The sequence below is a fragment of the Lineus longissimus genome, chromosome 9 (assembly GCF_910592395.1).
Source record: "Lineus longissimus chromosome 9, tnLinLong1.2, whole genome shotgun sequence".
Taxonomy (NCBI): domain Eukaryota; kingdom Metazoa; phylum Nemertea; class Pilidiophora; order Heteronemertea; family Lineidae; genus Lineus; species Lineus longissimus.
In genome coordinates, this window is record NC_088316.1 from 16,297,261 (window position 1) to 16,319,108 (window position 21,848).

The 21,848-nt window shown below is 40.9% G+C and overlaps 1 protein-coding gene across 1 annotated transcript; it reads right to left on the minus strand.

The window, feature by feature from the left end:
• Positions 1 to 16,745: 16,745 nt before the first annotated feature.
• On the minus strand, positions 16,746 to 21,519 carry LOC135493833 (BTB/POZ domain-containing protein KCTD16-like). Its single transcript, XM_064781426.1, has one exon. It carries the CDS (start codon positions 20,648 to 20,650, stop codon positions 19,868 to 19,870), a length of 783 nt encoding a protein of 260 aa, XP_064637496.1. The 5' UTR covers positions 20,651 to 21,519; the 3' UTR covers positions 16,746 to 19,867.
• Between the last annotated feature and the right edge of the window lie 329 nt (positions 21,520 to 21,848).

Here is a 21,848-nt window from a genome sequence, read left to right on the forward strand (position 1 = left end):
TTTTCATGCGCATGCGTAAATGGATACAAAATCTGGAACTGCAGCCCACCTTTATCTCTCCAAATGAGTATAAACTCAAACAGCTCCAGATGCATGCGACAACTGTTGATAATTTGCATGAAAACAAGCTGATTTTCTATATCCCATTACCATCTTAGACACCGCTCAACACCGAGGAATGAATTGCTACTTCATCTGAGTTAATGTACTGCAAGAGCGACCAGCATCAAGTGTCTGATATCGAGGCGAGCTCTTGATTGAACCTATACCACTCAATCATATCGCGATCATGGTTTTTAATCTACACAACTGACAGCCAATGTGCTTCCATTAAGCCTCGCCTCTTTCGATCGAAGTGCTTGCGTTAACCCATTTATGAAGACGTGAACAGAAACATTAAATTTGATATATCTTCGATACACTTATCGCCGTCCTTTATTTCTTCATCAGAATATTACTATACCACTAAAACATATCGTGATTACAGCTAATTCACGGTGTTTCTATTATGCCTCGCCTCTTTCGATCGATGTTTCGGCGTTAACCCATAAAAGACTCGAATATATCGAGATATCGGATATATCCTTGGTATACTTTTACTGTTCTTCATTTCCTTATCAGACAACCTGACCCGCTTTTTGTAGGTCCTACTGTAAAGGTTAATTGAATTAGTGATACACGAGTATGCCATGTTCACTTAGGTCTCCTCATTAGTCTAATAATCCTTATATCACACACACGGATAATTAAAAAAAGACGAAAAATAGAGCTAGAACGACACTACATTTGGGTTGTCGGCCGCGAATTAACTTTTTATCCTGATTTCAGGGCTCCCCAGGGAGAATTCATCACGTGTCTGCAATTCGAATATCAAGCAGTATATACATATATGCATAACGTTCATCTTTTGTCGTGTTTCGACTTTCTTAGATCAAAGTCTTTCAATAAAGGCTCTGCTTAGATCAATCAAGATAACCTATTGTATACATTACCATAAAAACGAACACCATTAGCCTCGCAATAGACATTACAGAGAGAGCACAGATATACAAAATGCAAATCAAAAAGACACGTATTTGCGAATACTGGTATATTCTTCATCCTCTAAGCACTGCACGTCCCATGATGATATTCATACTTGCAGGCGATGACACCTTTCCTTCTCTATAGTAAGTGAAGCGTTGGGACCTTTACGCTGAGATTGATTGGTGATTTTCTCACTGACTGGTTTGACACGTAGGAATTGACAACACAACATAACTGTCATATTGGGCAGAGCGCAACGCATAACGCATCACGAACTCTGCCAACCTTATAATTTCTATTTTCTGGTTTGTAAGTGTAAAACGAAAAGGAGCATTTTTTAAAGAGAGTGAGATTTATAAAGATGAGCATTTGTTGTCGTTGTGAAGTATGGATTAGAAAAATGCCATGAGGCGATGGTGGTGGTGTAATATTCATTTGTGGTATCTCTCATAAAATCGAACGAAAAGTTTAGAAATGAGAGCGACATGAAACAATCTATACCGAAATATAATTGGCAGAATGCGATGACGCGGAATGCTCCTCTCAGTAGTAGCTAGTTTAGTAAGATGGTACCATCAGCATGTAACATTCTGATTCCATATATCTAGGCGAACCTTTTCTGAACTTTTCGCAATATGTCCGAGTCGATGATGGGTTAACACGTTAATAAGAAAAGCTTATCAACGATTTACGATTGCATGTAACAGTGACTACTCATCCTGTTTCCTTGTTACCTTAATCTCCAAGAAGACGCCAACTAGATCTCTGAGGAAAGAATGTCGATACATCTCCTTGGTAACGAGAATGTTATGGAATGTTTGAGACAATCGTTCATCTTGTCAGAGCATGTTCTACAGACAATGCTTGATTATTCAAAAATTCATCGCGGTGCGATAAAGAACAGGCGTAACGTTTCTGAGTGCCCCGTCACTGTTAGGAAACGACAGTTCGACATATTTCTCTCCGTTTCCACATTGGTCCTCATGTACAGAACGGTCGACCAGCTTTAGAAATGGACTCGTCGATGCCTTTGTCCAGGCATTTGCATAGGTATATGACGTATACAACCAATTACTGATTTGATCGAAACACCCCTACAAAGGGCTTTGGGCTTCTTCCGAAAGTGAACGTAGGACCAGCGTGGTTCCCCCGGTTAAAAATCGTTGTCTCTCTAGTCTCATGGTCAGTGATGAATTCAGGGCGACGGCCAGGAATGAGGTGAAAACTGGATTATCTGAGATCGCATGCTTTTTTGGTAAAGTGAACATGGTCATGGTTCATATACCTTTTGACCTGTCTGGTCCTAGATGTCATCTATCCATATTCCATGTCCGGTCTCATCGTCGATGCCTGCATGCTCTATAATGGTCCTGTTGAATTTTTGGTGTTGTCATCCGCAGCCCAGGCCATTCCAAATGATGCCCACGGTCGTGTCTTGTTCACTTAAACACTTCTTGTTGCGGCATCACGGCCGCTGCTGGACTCTCTTGCTATTAGCGATGCCATTTCCTCATGTCTCCTCAAGACTCTACCGCTTGTAAGCAATACCGAGAGGAGGCCATAACGCACGGAGATAAATTTGTAACGACACATTATGCTTAGAATAATGATTTGGGCAAGAGACGGTCTGTCCCTGGGGACCTGGCCGCCGTCAAGGGTGGTTTATGGCGTTATGTTGATCTGAGGCAAAACAACGGATTACATGTAGGTTGAGTTCGAGGACGAAGCTGTTTGTAAGCAGCTTGTCGGGGTGAAGTGGAAGGCCATGCTATTTCTGTTTTCGGAAGTTATGAAGCCTTTCATTCTTCCTTCTAAAGACCTGCTACAGCGGCGAGCAGTAGAACAACACAGGCTGCAAGGGTATTTCGACGAGGAATTGGATCGGCAATTGTAATCAATCACCTGACTGTGAAAGCAGCCAAATTGCAATGTTACGGCTACATACATGTAGCAGGAAACAGACCATTAACAACGTGATGGGGCTCCTTTCTTACAAATATCACTGGAAGAATTATTATTCAGCATTCTTCTTATGAATCGATTTTATGTCTTGAATTCTGACGCGCTCACCACACAAGATAATTAAATGGATTGGTATACCTCTTCTACACGTTCTCTCTCATTCATTCTTTGTGAGGCAAACCCATCATTTAAAGATACAGGAGGTTGGAGTCATCCATTTGGGAACCACATTTTAAAGCTATGGGTATTTTATTTGGTTTTGTTCTAAATTAGCAATATACTCGCAGGAGGGAGTGAAATCAAGATGAGTATGCGACAGGGGATATTCAAGATAGAATAACTTATCAAAACCTCAAATCCTGACTTAGGACAATTAGTTCGATGCTGTCTCTTATTGAACGTATCTTAGGTTACATGAAGTATTCTCCATAGATTTGAGCAAAAACAAAGTTAACATTGTTTGAAGTATATCATTTAACTGATTCCCGAAGCTTCATCCGCTTCAGAACTGTCAATGGGAAATAGATAGGGATAGACAGGTAATTCCATCTCATAATAGAGATGGAGAAAAAACATTTCGCAGCAGTAATGGGCTCAGTTTTTTCAAGTACTGATACTTTGCGAGTCTTTTGTCGTCTTAATGAATGGTCTACTTGCATGTTCTATTATATTATGCACTCGGAAATGAGTTGTCTGTTAAAAAATTGCATTCTTGCTCTCTTGTACGAGAACGCAGCCAATAAAAAAAGCGGGATCTCTCCTACCAAATGCATCTACAGTATTGAAGAAATATTACAGTCAGTAAAACGTCACTTTTTTCTCAGCGGTTTTTTATGCGTACCAAAGGCTTCATGCGCGATGAATTTCGACAGTCCGTTGCTGCAGAACACAGATAAATTCGCCTATTGGTAGATAGTACACGAGAGACATATTGGGAATATTGAGCAATGTACATCGATCATGTGGATACAAACCTAATGAGGGTATGATATGATACAAAACGTCAAAGAAAACTGATTATAAACTGATGATTTTTTGTTGTGTTGGTATCAGCTGTCCCAAAGTTAACCGCTCGGCTGGAGCTGACATTTCGTTCCACCATCGTGGTTGTGTTTGGTGAGACAACCAATACCTTCAGTTTGGTATAAACCCGAAGAGTAAAAGAAACTCCAGCAAACAGGAGCGAAACAATATTGCTCTTTTTCAAAAATCCACTGGTGCATTGTGGGAGGGGAGGCTTATTGTTCTGATCGCTTTGTTCTCAAATGAAGTGAAGATGATAAAATAATTGGTGTTTTTGAAGGGTACAATTTTACTTTTACGGCTCAGACGTATCAGAGAGATTAAACTAACTTTTCACATGTTTCCCAATGTATTCGAAGAAATTCCAATAAATTCGGTATCATATAGTATGGGATGCAGGCCTAAAAACCAGAAGAAAAGTGAAGACAATAATATCAATTGTTGAAATGGCCAAACGGATTACTCTTTACTCGGAGCCCCGGCTGTAAACAAGGAAACTACGAGTAACCATGGCTACCTAGCCTGCCTTGTGAGTTCAACATGTGGGCAGCCCAGTTAAGATCAAGTCGATACAGCGGGTTCCGTTGAGACCTAAAATCGGCTATGACCCGGAACTGAGCTAAACTGGCAACAAGGAAATCCGATTATTTGAATGTACGGGAAACTGAGACGAGAGAACAAAGTGCCATAGACATTATCAGCTCAAATATAGGTGGGAAATTTGCAAAGTAGGTGGACACCGGAGACCGGTACCCGTAAATGATTCAAAATGCTATAGGGTAAAAGCGCCCCGCAAATTTGCAATTTTTGTCACTGCGACATGCGAATGAAATCACTGCTACATTAATATATAATACGCGCTACAAAACGATCTCTCGCTTGCATGTCACCCAAGAAATATCGTTGCGAGCGAGTGTGAATACATAGCATTTCACTTGATGAAATCAATTCTTTCGGTCTCTTGCAATTGACCTTTGCAATTCGTTTATCCATCTCATTTTGTCAGACTTCAAGAATCCAATATCCGGACAGTAGTCGTATGGCTTCGGGTATCAATCTGCCACTCGGCATCATCACCACGGGGCTTCCAATCAGATTACTGTCCGTCAACGGTTCCTTTTGCTGCAGGTATGAAGAGTGCTAGGCCGACCAGAATCTTTCAATAAGTCCTCACAGGTCCGACCATCTTGAAATCTTTCCTCGTTGGAGGCCGTGTGACGAAGTCGAGCTGCTCTTTCCCACGTGTATCAGTCATCATCACTACAAGGCTTCAAATGACTTCGTGCGGGCAGATAATGTCATTTTTACTGCAATGCTTGCTATTATTCATGTTATTAACGTCCTAAATCATCAGTAATGTGTATTCAGTAATTCTTTAATCTTGTTTTGATTTATTCTGTTCTCTCTTTTTGCTGGATCAAGATATAAAGCAGAGTTGAACCGCTTATATATCCAATATCTGCGCAAGGTTTCGGGTGTCAATATTTCAAGAGCCATTATCATCACAGCGGGGCTTCCGATCACAGTCCGGGTTGACAATGATTGATTTTGCTCCAACAATTACGTATATATACTTATGCAATCGACACCATAAATCATGAAGTAAATTGTCCAGCAATTTCGGGCCATGGCTTCAGTTAGTCTCTTTTCGTCATCACGGGGCAACTGATCACCGTCCCTACGCGAAGATATTGATTGCTGCTATTGAGAACCTTTATCATATTTTGGGCCTGGACGAATTCAAGCTGATCTGAAGATATCTCTGCCTCTTCGCGCATCAATCAGTCAATATGGGATAATCATCACCACAGGGCTTCCAATCATTGTTCGTGCAGTAATTGATTTCATTTGCTTTCCTTTCCTTTTTCCGTATTATCTACGTATTGGAACGAGACAGTCATATTTTTTTGTAAAAGGTGAGGCCATACAGGTCAAAAACATCATTGATAGATTCCTGGTCGATCATACATGTAACCCAATCGTAAACTACCTAAATGTTGGTTCCGAGTAGCTTATGTCCTCAAAACACTGCTGATGCCGTATGATCAGTGACAAAAGGTTAAAATAAAGACTTAAAGAAAGAAACTGAAATGCCATTCAAAGTGTTCGATTTGGACAGACAATAGGTTCGCGACAGCAAGTTGTCCGGTGTTCATGTCGTCATGTCCTGGCATTCAGCCTTTGTATTGGTTTCGTAGTGCAGAGGTGTTGAATGACCTTTTGTTCCACATCTATTGAATCCATTGGACCTCGGTGATGACGTAACGTAATACATGCATTCAATGTCAGTTCATGGCAATTGGGCAAGGCGAACACACGTTTGTGTGGTCTCTCCCATGTATAAGTGGAAGGCCTACAGTTCATAGGTATGCATACATGAATTTCCGAATTTGGTACCTTGCTTTTGGTGAGATTTTCCTCTTGCAGTCGCTGAATATGGGTGATATGTTGCACACGCTAGATTCTCCTAGTAAATCTTAGTGATATATTGAACATGTTTGATTGTATGTAATCAGAAACGATCTAATGGATAGAAAACAAATCTACGTCGACGCACTTCTGTTCAGATTTAGGAAATTGTACAGTGTGAATGCTTCCAAATGTCCAGTCACCACACGAATGTCTGCGTTTGCGGAGATTAAGTAACACAGTTTGGCCAATTTCTGGTATTTAGGCGATATAGCCATCGAAACTAGTGATATCGATTTGAGCCTTGAGATAGGGAATGTATTTCTACAATCTTGAATCACGGCTGGTAGACAAATATCGATTTGTTTATTATTAGGTCTCGGACCAGAATTGTGGAATACATCTTGGCTCTGAAGAGCTGCAATGGCGTGCGATTTCCTGATAATTGAAGATAGAGAGAATGACACTCGCTTCTGAGCAGAACAATTCGGTGCAGTGTTGACTATAAACAGAAATATCGTTGTGGTTACAGCACTGAAGGTGTCAATATATGACATAACTGCAATACATCAATAGACGGAGTATAGATCAGACTCGAAATGACATTTGTCTTGTTGTGAGTTTGGGTCAATAGTTTTATATGGTGACCACTGCATGTTCAAGCTATTGCTAGGCAACACGGCGTGACGTTGCGCATTGGCCGCCCGAGAAATGACTGTGTTGCCCCCTCCGAGAGTGCGACCGCTCTCACCCGCCTTTTTAACCCTTCACCAATGTAATTCTCTCCGCAGCTGAGGAGTACAAAAAACTAATAAACCCAATATTCTGCAGCGCCATGACCATGGATGTAGTAACATACATGCATGTTATCGGAGAATAATAAAACTTTAGTTTATTGCAGAATGATAAACTAGTGGTTTATGTGCGATGGCAGGAACCAAAATATCCTGTATTGATTAACGAACTGAGCTAATATTGATACCGCGTATTAAATGTAGCTTATATTATACATTTGCATAATGCTGCTGCTTTAGTTTTTGACAACCACTTGATGGAGCACTTTGGTTATATGGCCCCAGACGTGTTTTTCTTCGTTCTTTTTATGCTTACCAACCATGATTTTAATCTGCAAAAGCAGCCCATCGTCTCATCGTATATTTCAAATGCTAAAAGTGTTGCGCAATAGTAAAATTAGTTTTGCTAATAACATGTACACATGCAATGTAACAGACTTCTTGACGCCTCGCCTTCCCTTGTGTGCGGTGACTGGTTAAAATATCTTTGGTCCCCGCAACTCGAAGATTAACTACAGAAAAAAATTGATGTTAAAAAAGGCGTTACTTGGGGACCGTTGCCAATAGCAAGGGACCTGGTTACGATAAGTGCAGTCTCTACTTTATCTTCATTGTGTCAATTTACCTGGACCACTACACCATACAAGAAAAGAAATCCAATAATGGCATGACACTCCCCTGAACAAAGTTACAATCAATGAGAATTAATCTGTTTAAAAAGAGCTTTAACTATCGCCGATATTACCAGTACACCACCTGCACAGGTCATTACCGCTCAACACGCCAATGTAATCAACATTTTAAACGATTTCATGCGTTCTCACATCTGAGGCCTCCCGTTGATTGACTCGGGTTTTTGGTAAGTAGGCAACTTCAATATAGATGGTTTTCCCTTGGTTGCAGACATGGTACTAAGAGTACGTTCAAAACCCGAAGCAATAACAGCAAGCCAAGTACCTTAACTTTCTTCAGAAACTTACAAATGCACATGTACCAAGTTCAATTATTACGTTATTACGTCTCGAATCGAAACAGGCAGGGGAAATGTAGGATATGATATTTACAGGTAAAGGGGTGACTGGCAACAAAATAATGCTACTGCAGACAGGAAACATGAACGTTACTTTAGTGCCCCGGTTTTCGAATGAATATTTCACATTTTTAATTCTAAACATAATTTTCTGAAAACTGACGATGGATGAGCACTTACACCTCACTCTGCATAATACCCTAAAGTCAGCGAGTCCGTGCATTAATTTTTCATACCTGCTCTGCCCCAACTGATATTTAGACTAGCGTATGCCAAAATATCTATTCCCAGCACAAGTGAAAAAGGTCCTCTATTACCGCTCGGAATTCGATCTTTAAGTCAGCGCTTCCATTACTGATACCAGCTTGAAGCGAGCGATCTTTTGATGTACGATACTTCAGCGTACATTGGGTGACTTAAATGCATCTCACGAATAAAATGTAAATAACAGCCTGAAGCTTATCGTCATAAGTAAAAGAGGACTTAAAATTGATGTTTAAAAATATAATACATCGTCTATAATTTTATTTTGGGTAAGTCTTATCTTTTGATGCATTTAGGAAAGGCTAATCGGCTGTTGAAGATACATCGGGCATGGTGACATGAGCGTCGTGCTCAGCAGAAAGAAATCGAAGGCGCTTCCGATTCAATTTCTTAAACGAACTTCTATGAGATCGCGTTTGGAAGAATAAGTCACTTATGCAACGTTGATCCAGTTAGCACTGTCACAATCTATAAAATTCGATTAGGATTATTTTGTTAGACCACTGAAAAATACAAAGCTTGGCTTCCTTATCCCTTCAGTCAAATTTCTTTGCCCTGTTCAAATCTTTTGAGTTTTAAGGATTAGTGTACATGTATTGACATGTACATGTACACATACCATAAGAGCATCTTGGCACTCATTTTGCTGAGGAGACGACATGAACGAATGAACCCGACCTCCCCATCCTGGAAGAGTCCGGCACTCAATAGAAACTGGTATCACACCTCGCTTCCGCAGCTTTCACGATCTAATCAGAGGAAACTCTATTCGATACAACAACCTGCAACCACCTTACTTATGAACTTCTTTGGATGGACCGAGCTATGCGCCCCCCTCCCTTCAAAATTTTTTTAATCCACCACGGCATGCGCACAGTCATGACTGTAAAAGCTTTAATTTTATACATTTTATGTCTGCACACGTACATCATATAATCGATGAGGTTATATACATTTTATAATCCATCACATCAGCAAATTAAATAAGTATTAACTTGTCAATAACTGGATCCATAAATGCCTAGCGGGACGTGGATGTCACAGATGTTTAGAACGAACGGCTCCATTTATCTTGATTTAATACTCGCGTGATAAATAATGTTTAGTAAATTTACAATCTACAGCGCTTCTTAAAGCTTTTCCGACAAATGCTTATTAGCAACGCTTCGACATCTACGAATTTTAATCGCGTTTAAATCAGCGGCTACAGTATGTATGTGCATCACTCAACTACCAAAGCGATATTATACCATAAACGGCCACCAGAACCAGCAATTGACCTTTACTGTATCACAGCCAACCGATTAAATTTGACTGCCATCGACAATGTTCCTCTAGCTGAAACGATATCCTTGGGCAAGGATAATTATCTATATCAATAAGAAGTCGAAAATCCCGCCCCTGATCAGATATTTCTTACTAGTCAACATATTGTAGTCTTTATGAATTCTTGATATTAATCAGTTGCGTATACATGTGCCTGTGCATTTGTAACAGGATTCTTAATCCCAACAGATCTTGACCAAGAATCTTAACTGCATATATATAACACTGGATATCAAGAACTTGGGAATCTTAGAGGGATCTTTATCCGGCGTTATGACCTTAGATGCAAGAATAAAAAGCAAACATTGCAGGAAATATGCATGGCATCTATCGGCATATGGTACGACATAGCTATACATAATATGTCACTTGATTTGTTCTGGCTTAGTATTGGCTGTATGACGATGGCGTCAAAGATATTTCCCCGTCACTGCTACCGTATCGTTCTGTTCCTTCTCTCAGTCATAAGGGTTAAAATACAATATGTAGCATTTTTCACATGTTCATTATATTGTTATTGGATTTCAGGTAACTAGCAATGATCGTTGCCGTGTAATATACCTAATAAAAATTGTACAAATTTATAGGAGCAATAAACATTAGTATTGATATTGGTAACAATGTAATTCACATGAACGTCGATCGAGATTTACTTCAACCAAACATTTTAATTCCAGGCATGTTATGAACACACCATGTTAACAAAGACAATATAATGCAAGGAAAACACTAATCGTCGCCCACTTTTTGAAAACGTGCGGTTGTCGCAAACCGCTGGACCGTTCTTTTTTTCTTCTTTGTATTTCTATGTTGACGTTGCCATGGTAACGATCAAATATTCGACCAGTGCCCCATCCCCAGGATGGAGGATTGATCACTACGAGACAGTTGCTTGAAATGCCAGGGCAAGTATATCTATCATTTGATGAGTTTTATTTCCGACCATGCATACTGTCCAAGCTATAACGGCATTATCACGCGATCGCCGATATTATTGGTTGTCGTTGCAAAAAAACTCTTCCAGAAGCACTACACGACAGATCTACTTTCTCTGCGTCGGTTTATGTGGAGAGTTTTCTTTTCCGCCCAAAAAAAGAGCAAAAGAAGAAGAACTGTCGTTCAGGAAGACTCGGACAAGAGGAAGACGTTAGTGGAATAAATATTCATAACAGAGAAAGCAAAGTTACGACGCTGCAATGGGATGTGTTGCACCCCCAATCCCCTTCTTGGCAAAAGCCTTTGTCTTTGAAACTGACTGAACTCGCCTGGTCCGAAATTATCTACATGTATATAACACACGACTAATGACGACTCAGCTGGGCCAATCGACAAGCCTTCACATGCATAAACAATGCTTTGTACCACTACAAGTGTGGGCATCAGTGGACAACATCCGTGTTTGACGACAAGCAATGGGTTTTGTTGATATTGTCAAAAACCTATAGTCGATCAATGGGCTTTGCCGGTGCAATCACCATAAAGTTTTTTTCTGGCACACAGTTAACCATACATTAACGTGGCATTTCACCTCATTGCTGTCATCGTATATCATAGTCCAATGTCACACATGAAACCACAAGCGAAAGGCGTTTGCCTCCAACATGTCTAATAGCCTATGGCTACATTTGCGAGTTAGACTCTTGAGTGTTTGATGACCAAGGTCTGCGTTCATTATTGGATTTTCGGCGTTAAATGACAAAGCAAATGAAGGCCTTTGGCATCAAGCGCTCAAATCGCGTTCAATTGTCCAAAGATTCCCAAATCTACAGCTACGAGAAGTGCCAGCGTTCAAAGCTATCACTGAAACTACATGTACTCAAGAACTACGAAAATGTGTATAAGTATCAGTACCTGAATGTTTACTTTGTTGACCTTGTTTACCATGCTTCCAATCCGATCGAGAGAAAACACTCGTTGTAGTTGAGGTTAAACATCCCCTGAGCAAATAGCGACAACGCATGCGGTATTCTACGCCATTCTGCATCAAAAAAATCAGATAGCCTACTGACTGCATCAAGCGGCAGTCAGTGCGTTGATTTATTGGTGATTTCAATCAACGTAATACAACTACGTCATTCGGTGGTGGTCCTTCAACCGTTTCTAACAAACAACGCATGCTTAGAACCTTTTGAAATCATTGGAGAAGATGGACATCCTAATCAATATTGAATGTTGGTTGCATGGCGTGAGCCCGGCAGCTTGCGTGCAGGTTTGAGATTGATGGCTTCATTAATATAGGCTGCAGTAAACAGCAAGCTGCATTATAGTAGAGCATCTTGTCTTAACGGTTTCTTTCAATTCGTACGACATGGTATTGATCTTGACTCTATTTACTGATGCATTTCCTGGTTGGGTAGGCCATAACTATTTAAGGTACCCCTTTCAAGTGTCTGCTCAGAAAAATCTTTTCCAAAAAAATAAGGAGTAATAAAATAGTTTTTTTCGAGATATTATGCATGAACATTAAAATAAATCGTTCGGCTAACTTTTTTGAAGGAGATGAATCACCGCTCAATCATACGGCGTTCTTTAAAGCCGGAGACAGATGAAATCATGGTCACCTGACGCATATGAACGAATCAGCTGGTGATTCTCAAATTCTTGCTTGAGGAATGACATTTTACACATCCTCTTGAACCAGGTTTGTCATCTACTCCCCTCTCGCTCATTTCAAACGCATTCATACGTGGCGTACATGTTGGGGTAAAAAGCCAGAATATCAGGATGCATTTATCACTGATTGGTATCCAGGGGGAGTAGCCAGGTTGCTGCAAAAATATAGTAGACCAAGTGATAATCAAGTGAAAAGATCAAACGTGTCCGATAAAAAGGACGCTATCATAGCGTGGGTCGATAAAATGAACTGCTAACGACTTCAAGCTTTTAAAACTTGCTACGCAAATAAACCCAACAATGTTCAATCTTTTATGATGAATCTGGTAAGTGATTAATCTACTTGAGAATTCCCATCAGGCTTGTCAGGATCGTCGACCATAGCAACACAGGAATTTATGTTGCACTGTGGCCATGGCAATTGTAAAATTTACGCCAGCTTGTGGATTACGGGTTGTGCACCGCAATCTCTCACATCAAGATTCAGAGATTGTTACAGGTAGTATTGTGATGACAACTCTACAACATGACTTATAGGGCAAGCGTACGTATTGTTATCGAATTTTCTATAGGTACAATGAACTCGGTGACGCTCCTACGGAAAAAACAAATATGTGACCTGCACTGTAAATTCTCCACTGAGTAAATAGAGCGGTAATTCGCGGATGCAATGCTGTTCTTTCTTTTCCACTGGACTTCTTTGCTGATATCATGTTTTCCCGTGCTGTGAATATACCCACATACCCCTGTGATGCCTTTGTGTTTATATTCATAGCCGTGAAATAAGTTTCTTATTTAAACGTTCGAATGCTGGAATGTCGATTGCTGGAGTGCCTATTGCAGCCTATAGCCAGTAGCTTCCGTAATTGCGTTGTTAAAATTAGTCAAGTACGCTCCAGAAATTGCAATCTCAGTGATATTAGATTTCTGCTACGGAGGTAAAATTGAGTAAACAGAAGAAGCAGAGAGCTTCAAAACATCAAATGTTAAAACATCATTGCGCTACGCTGACAATGTTTGCTATCAATTACCACAGCTTAGGTGGTTTTTAAGGCTAACGTATTCGCGATTTAACAGACTGCTGAATACACTTAAATTCGCAAGTAAGCACGTCACGGAACCTTATCGATGAGAAAACAGGTACTTCGGAGCAAACTGTTGTCAGAATGTTGTGTGTCAGTCTATATGCAGTGTTACTCTATCGCCAAACCATACATGCACGTTGATTGCGTTGCGATGTTGCCGATTTGACTTCTAGTCTAGTCTGTACATGATGACTTCGGGTAACGTTTAATGATTAAACCTAACTTTGCTGGGGAAAAATGGGAAACCATGAGCTGAACGAACCTATATACGGAAAGTTTGGATCCAATCCGAAAAATCATCTCATAATGTACATGTAATACTTCGTAATGACCAGTTCGGGACGTCAACAGAAGTTAACAAAAGAGGAAAAACTACGAAATTGCCCTGATTTGGCACATATAGGGTACGTTCAGTCAAGCGCCTCAACGTATAAATCATTCATACCGCCTGGAGTTGAATATCACCGCCGCGTCCCGCCTGTTAGATATCCGTCAAGCACAATCAATAGCCTCCTCTGTTTCCCATATCCGTATACGCGTGTAGGTTTCCTGAAAGGCGATGGACTTAACAGGGATGGATAGAACTTTGGCAACGAAAAGGTCAAATCAGCCGTAGGAACTCGAAAAAAACCCAACCTAAACGAATGTAGTAGTAATAAAGAACGCTGAAAGTCGTGATCGATAATCGTGGTCCCCCCCGCCCGAAAAAAAACAAAAACATCGAAGCATGGCAGTAGTCGATTTATAACGTCAACCGAAGCTTGTATGATAAGTCCAGTCAACCATTAATTGGAAATCATTTATCATTTTTATAGCCATACGGAATTGAATACCAAATTTCCACCTAGTGATCATGATCTGCAACCACGGTGCATAGCTTCCTCTATATGACTACGGAGAATTCTCCTATTCATGTGCGTACATTGTAAGTCAGATGAGATTGTACAGCCTGTAGGTGATGAACTGGGGGCCATTCTGAATCGAACAGCAGCCGCGTCTGCTGATTGATAGTTCACTTGAGATTAAATGCTTCATCGATCTCGTCCCATATCGATCATTACCTATCGCTCGATCGTGAATGATCAGAATATCTGCTCAGTCTCTGCGCGGTTGAGTCCTCTTCGGAATGATTGCTGGATGTCGGAGTGCGCTCAATGAGAGACACTTAATTGAAGGTAATCCCGTATTTCTTCTGTATATCCCAACTATGGACAAATGAAATCCATCTTTGACGAAATGATATTCCTACCAGATACTTAAATGCAGGTTGATTATGAATTCTCTTCGAATTGATCTGATGTTGTCCTGGTTGGTCTTGCTTTGCTTTCGCAGCTAGTCTGTGCACTGGGCTTAGGCAACAACGTTGAATGGAGACATGCACGACAAAAGTACACGCGACGAATTTGACATTTGGCATCATTCAGCTGTTCTATTCTGAAGTACATGTATGGATGACACTGTACTTTTATCGATGTGTATCAAAAATATGACGTTCTCTCTGGCTTCTATCGTATCGGGTGACAACGGGAAGCCGAATCTCATCAGCTAAAAGAAATCTCGATGATAATGTACTAAGCCAGACAGTGAGAAATATCAATATATGGTCCTGTGTCCTACGAACAGTGATAATGTCATCTCATCTAAAATCTATTTGATATATGATGAGATGGCTGTCCATTAAATCCATAGGAACGATCACAGGCGTATGAAAAGTCAAACTCTAGCCCAAATTCACAAGACTCGTCGATTGACGCGTTTTGTCTTTTGGGTGGTGTTTCGATCGTCATGTTCCTGTTGAAAGAAATATAACAAGATCTTCGAAGTGTTGCTTCCTACTGGCCATTATTAGATAACCATGATATAAATATACATAGCATGTAAATTCAATTCTATCAGAAAAAATAATATTACGACTCCTCATATTTCATTTCTCTTTCAAGCGTTTTTCAAAGCGCTGTTTCCCCACTTCTTCCACAACTACATGTAATATCGGATCCATCAATATTGACGACGAAAATCGAAACTTTCAATTTCCGACCATACTCCCGAAGGCGAGCGACACTTTCTACTTGAGTTAACGTTTCGCCTCTTGCGACATTAACCGCATCAACATCCGGGACAGCTTGTGGCCATTGCAAATCGAAATCAATCAAAATCACCTGTTCAAGTATTTGAAATTTTCCGTCGGGCAAACATGGCTGACATAGAAACAGCAGTGGCGAAACTAGGGCACACTTCCAGTTTGGACTAACCACATCGCAAGAAGGAATCGATTCTAACCAGTATCTCGGAGCTTGATGGCAGAGGCTGATGCTCCCCCTTGGCATACTCCATCACGCTTCTCTGCTGCCTATGACAATATCCCCCCGCCATCGGCATCACTTTATTTGATCGACCTGACACTGATTGAGTGACAGTTGTAATAAGGGCGTCAATACTAATAAGGGCGTCAATACTAGGCTGTTGTTTCCTGCCGGCATGGTGAGAATTCCGTCACAATGGAACAATGTTGATATACACCGGCATACCGGTACCTTAAAACATCTCACCTAGATGAAAAAAATCCCAATGGTGGCAATTTCCGACATCAGCAAGACGTTATCATCAACTTTTATGTGTAAACAAATACGATTTGCAGTTCGGTTGCTTTTAGCGAGTTTTTGTGTAAAACTAATCAAAGAATGCGTAAAGGCCTGAGTTTAAGATGGGATTGGATCCACGATGTCACATGTATCGTGCTACACTACGGAAGAAACGTGCCACATGTTACGAGTCACTTAAACGAGCACGAGACAAAGGCCTGATGTGGGAGGATGCGTGTTGAGAACTTGGGAACGGGACCATGTCGGGAAGGAAACTCTGTCGGAAACTGAAAACGTGGCTGATCTACCCCGGCGACAACTTTTGTCGGAACGTATCATGATCCCGTCGAAAAGCTTGTGGGTCACCAACATCATTTTGCTCATCAAGTAAAAATCGGTCACCGACCGCCTGAGAAACAACCCCACGGCAACATATTTTGATCACCCGCCGGATCGATCGTCGGCGGTCGCCAACTATAGTATGAATTCGCCATCATGTAATGAGAGAGTCGTATATCTTCTTAATCCATATTTATTGATTGGTATTATCTGATTACCGTGCCTATAGGCTGTTCGATCTGAATCAACGCTAAACTAGATGAAATTACGGGTCATCTTCTATATACATATGTATAATAAATGGACAACAATTTTAATTGCTCTTAAAATATCACTTCTCGCCTCCAGATAAATGATACTGCTATATATATACATAAATTATACCATCAACATATCTGAATAACGGGTAGTTTTACTTAATCGATTCAAGGATTAAAACCGGTTAATCTTTTGAATAGGATAGGCCAAGCTGAAGCGCTTCGAGCGACGTCCATTTCAGCGTCATCGATGCACTTCAACAACAAAGTTTCACAGCAGTGCAGAGTTATGCAAAACACCAAGTTGTTTTATAAAACGATATCTCGTTTATCATGTTTCATATTAAAGTCCCCTCTAGAGTGATGCGAGTACAGTAGATAGCTTGCACACGGCATTGGCATCTGCCAAGAACAGGTTTTTAATCATGAGCTTGACAGCCGTTTGCTCTGTTGACTACAACAACGTTTTAACTATTCAGCCTTATGGTATGAACTTTATCATATTGATTGTTGTATTTACTTTGACAATCTCATCCCTTGAATCGATTTTCGCAAAATTACCCCGCAGAGAGATTTCCCATCTTTTCCAAAGGGTAGGAGTTGAAGCTCACTGAGCGGAACTGCCGTGGAAAAGGAAATATTGTGACAGTGTGTATCAGTTCAGTACTCGACACACGGATAAATTTGATTCTGATTATCGATTCGTGAGCTGAAGGGGTCCATAAGAATACACTCCGCAAGTTCTAACATTTTATCAGTTGACGACACCATAGATTCACTTATAGATGAAGTCGTAAGCATTTAGTGGATGGAAATGCCGAGCTGATATTACAAGACACCTCGTATACCGGCAGAACTGCTCACTGCTCGGTAGGCTGGAAGGTTCACTCTTTTTCTCGATATAACTCGGGAACGAATTCTCGAGGGTCTTCCACAGGATCTATGTTATCCGCGAAATCACACAATTTGTTCACATGCCTTTGTTGTTGTAGCCATGTGTCTCCCGGGTTAAATTCATCAACAGTAAGCCCGGCAATTGCATTTTTTTACTCGAACTGCTATAACACTGATTCTTACGAAGTGGTTTATCAACAGAGATTCGAGAGCATGGCGTAGCGTCAAATGATTATGAAATATGATTAAAATTTTAACACAGTGTAGCTTAACAGAGTGCAGGAGTATCTGTATTACTGTAGCTATGCTAGCGATATAGAAGACAATATGATAATATACATAATGTATCTATACATATTACCCGTTGTATCTCACTCCGAAGGAAAGGGAGATCAAGTCGGGAGAACTCGGCTACTGGGATTGCCTAATCCAAGGAGTTAAAAAACCTCACAACATTATTTTATTGATTTATTTAACGTTTTTGTTGCATCCTTCGCCAACGTCACGCCGTTGACGACGTGGTTAGTTGAAGAAAAAATAATCCATCTGGTGTTCACATTCATCAAGTTCAGTGATATTCTGAGGTGAGGTCATCATAATTTCTCCTTAGCAGTCCAAACAAGAATATGACTGGATAACTGCTACTTTTTTATGCCCAGGTTGTAGTTGGTATGTGGTCATGACAACAACGTGCATATCACCTCGCTTCGTAATTTCACTCATTCAGTCCTGGAAAGCTCGTATTACCAGATAGATTAACTCATTCCATAAATCCATGAATTCATGAAATAAAATACTTTCTGGTATTTTCCTAAATTCGGCAAACACAGTAGGCGACTTGATTAGCTACCCTTCCCCCATGGTGTAGCCGGTCCAAACTGCTTGCAGAGTATCCTTGAGATACACCCTTGATTGTATTAGAATCCCTTATCCCTTCGACACAGTCCAAGAAATTTAGTCTATACTTTACTTGGAAGCAAACGTCCCTAGCCCTAAAACTATTTTAACAGCATCATCGTGTACAACGAGTTGCGTTCCTCTTTGAGATCTTATAATTTTCTCCTCTTTTCACAACCTTCCTCAAGACGAAACTCGCCGCTCGGAGTGCTGGACGTTCGTTTCTTGGGTATACAGTAATGTTGTTTCGAGACACAGTCTCTCATAATCTTCTCAACAGATTAACTTGTGCATGAGGTCAAATTTCAGCAAGGCTGTTTGTGAGTGACTATCTAAACGCGTTCAACACCAAAATCTTTTCCTATCAATCCCCATTTTGGATCGGTCTTCGGGTTAAAAAGGAACCAGAACCCAAAGGATAAGATAAAACACATCTAAACTAATTCCAGGACATGCCAACCTGTCAGAGGTCGTCCGTCGTTGGATATCTCAATCAAATGAGGTTTGCGATATTTTGCCTGTAGTTTACCTTTGATAATGTCTTCCAGATTAATCATGCAATTGAACTGACAAGATTAACGATTCGTAACAAATGCACATACTATTCCAAGCTTAAGAACTCATTAATCGTCGTACGGTTGTTGACATACCATCATTTTATTGTTTTCTGAGTATGATAATCTTTTCCAATGGCTATCCTCAGTTTCTACATGTAATAAGTATTTGAATGTGCTGATTGAGCCGTATAATCGCGTAGTGTAATTTTAGCGAATTCCGTAGGTCTTGAAGCGAACAAATTTGTTCGATACGAAATAAAGGGAAGCAACTAGATAGAAAATGACTTAAGGTAATCCTAGAAAAGTACACTCACTGTAAAGAAAGTCGAGATGTTAACTGGTATACTTCTACTGTCTGGCCTACGGTTAGCGCCTTAAGTGCAGGCATCTCTGGGTCTCGGAGTCTTGTGCCAACTACGTAGATGGCATTACATAACATTTATATTCTGTGCCGTCATTTAACAGATATACATAGTCCATTGAGATTCAATGACATCCTTATTGCAGTGCATAATGTTAAAATTAATCCAGCAGAATAAAATGTTCTAGGTCAACTAAATGCCTACGGAAGCTTTATAAATCACCGTGAACTAACGCATTATAATGACGTTGCATCCAAAACATTTATACTCCGTGTGGCATACAGTGTAAATAATTATTCCTTAGTCACGATTAACATGATTAATGGAACAGAAATAACCTACGTCTACAATTTTTTCAGTATTTCGTTACCATTTTCTTTCCGTGTCATATTCCAAATCTTTAGCAGCTTCCCGTGGGGACGATTTAAGCTTGTCCTATCCAACTTTTTAGGACACCCTAATGAAGATGAATTCGTTATAGTGTTGCCACTTGTTCTCCTCCGAGTCCATCCCGGGTTTCAATTCGCCCGCCCCATTGGTCCCCGAAGCACAGCAGCCCTTCATTACGAAGCCGCTCTCGACGAGCATATCAATGGCCTGCTCTATGAAGGTGTGCTTTAGGAAGAACCGACACGTGTAGCGGTCTGTGCAGCCACGGTCAGGATCTCGGCTTTCATTAAGGGTGTCGCCGAAGACCTCCCGGCAAACGGACACACGGCCACACACCAGGATCCGCGAGAGCTTCCGAAATTTCACATCGGCTAATCCGTCGCGGCCAAAAGCGAAGGTCCCGCGATACCCCAGAGTTATCACACCGTTGGGTTTGTCTGGTTCTGGGCTGACACTGTTCGGCACAGGCGCCTTTATGTGCGAGTGGTGAGTGTGAATGATATTGGCGCTCTGGACGCATTTGACCATATTGGGCAACTTGTAAAACTCAGCTTCACTTTTCAGTCTGTCTTTTTCATGGAAATTTTCCGGGAGAACTAACTTCTGGTTACGTAGATAATCCAGTACGTAACGAAATAACACCCCATCTCTATCAATGAAGTATTTGCCCTTATTGTCTTTAACTAGCGTCATTTTTCCTTTGCCACTAAACATTGATCCTAATAACGAGTCATCCTCCTTCGTCAGGGTTGATATACTGGTGGTGTAAAACACCCCTCCTACATTTAGTTCGATAATTGGCGGGAAAGACTCCATCGGCACGTTACTGTCTATGGACATGGTGGTGATCTTATTCAGTTGGTTATTATATTACCCGAGATACTACGCCACACATTCAGATTGTGCGCAGAGAGTTCAGGCACCGATCACAGAATAAACAGATATCCGCTTGTGAAAATGGTGGACTAGGTGAATAAGCATAGCCCGGAACAGCGATCACTTTGCGATTTCCAGAAAAAGTCGTACTTCGTTAAGTTTTCCGCAGAGTTGTCGTCCTATGGCACCAACAGACACGATGAACGTTGTGCATCAGAAACCCACAACGATCGAAGAACAGAATTATGTTCATCCAGCAAATGAACTCACGTACCTTTTCAGCAAGAATAAAACGACTCACTACTAGGCAACGCACAATAACATCAGATATTGACAATGGCTTCAGCAGAGGCAAATCCAATAGTACGGAACGCGAGTGGAAGAGTATCAAGTGAATTCGATCCACGTAACTAACACGATAGTCCTACTGCAGCTGGCCTCACTGCTGATCCCATGTATTGCTTGGCGACCGAGCAATCGTGCTTCGATCGGGGCAGGCAGGCGGTGTTGGTGAAGCTACAGCCTGGCTCGTTTTGGATGCTTAGAGTGTCGATAGATGTAATTATTCTGCTCCATAAATCCCGTCCCCAGTGCGTCTCCGACCATGCAGACATGGTAGAGCTGATGGAAATGGGGCTTGAAAGAGAGATTAATCATACAGGGGTCATTTGCGTGGATATAGGGTCATTTGAGCATCTCAAGCTAAAGAAATTACATCAAAGTTCCAGATCGCCAATAGTCCTGAAGCTTACGCATGCGCCTTCCGTGTTGCAATTACACCAACATTATCGAGTTACACGGATTTGCTTCCAGTTTTACTGGTGGTGAGCCTTGAATTGATCAGGAAAATCTCGACCTCTTTCGAGTAAACATGGCAGAGATTTCATTGGGCCATTTGGATATCTATTCGATATACATGTACATTGCACATGCAGTATTTTGTAGAACACCTGATACTCCTTGACTGCGATGTTTCATTCCCGTGCTGGCTAGTATTTGCGTTGTTTCTTTATTTGCCAGGAAATAAATCGATTATGTGTAACACTGGTACATGTAACTTCATCAGTAGTGAAAGTCCCGCTCAATGTTTTCAATGGCTCCTATACCCATGTTTCTCATTCCAATCCAACGCGCCCTGCGCGAAGCGAGGAGAGTCATTCTC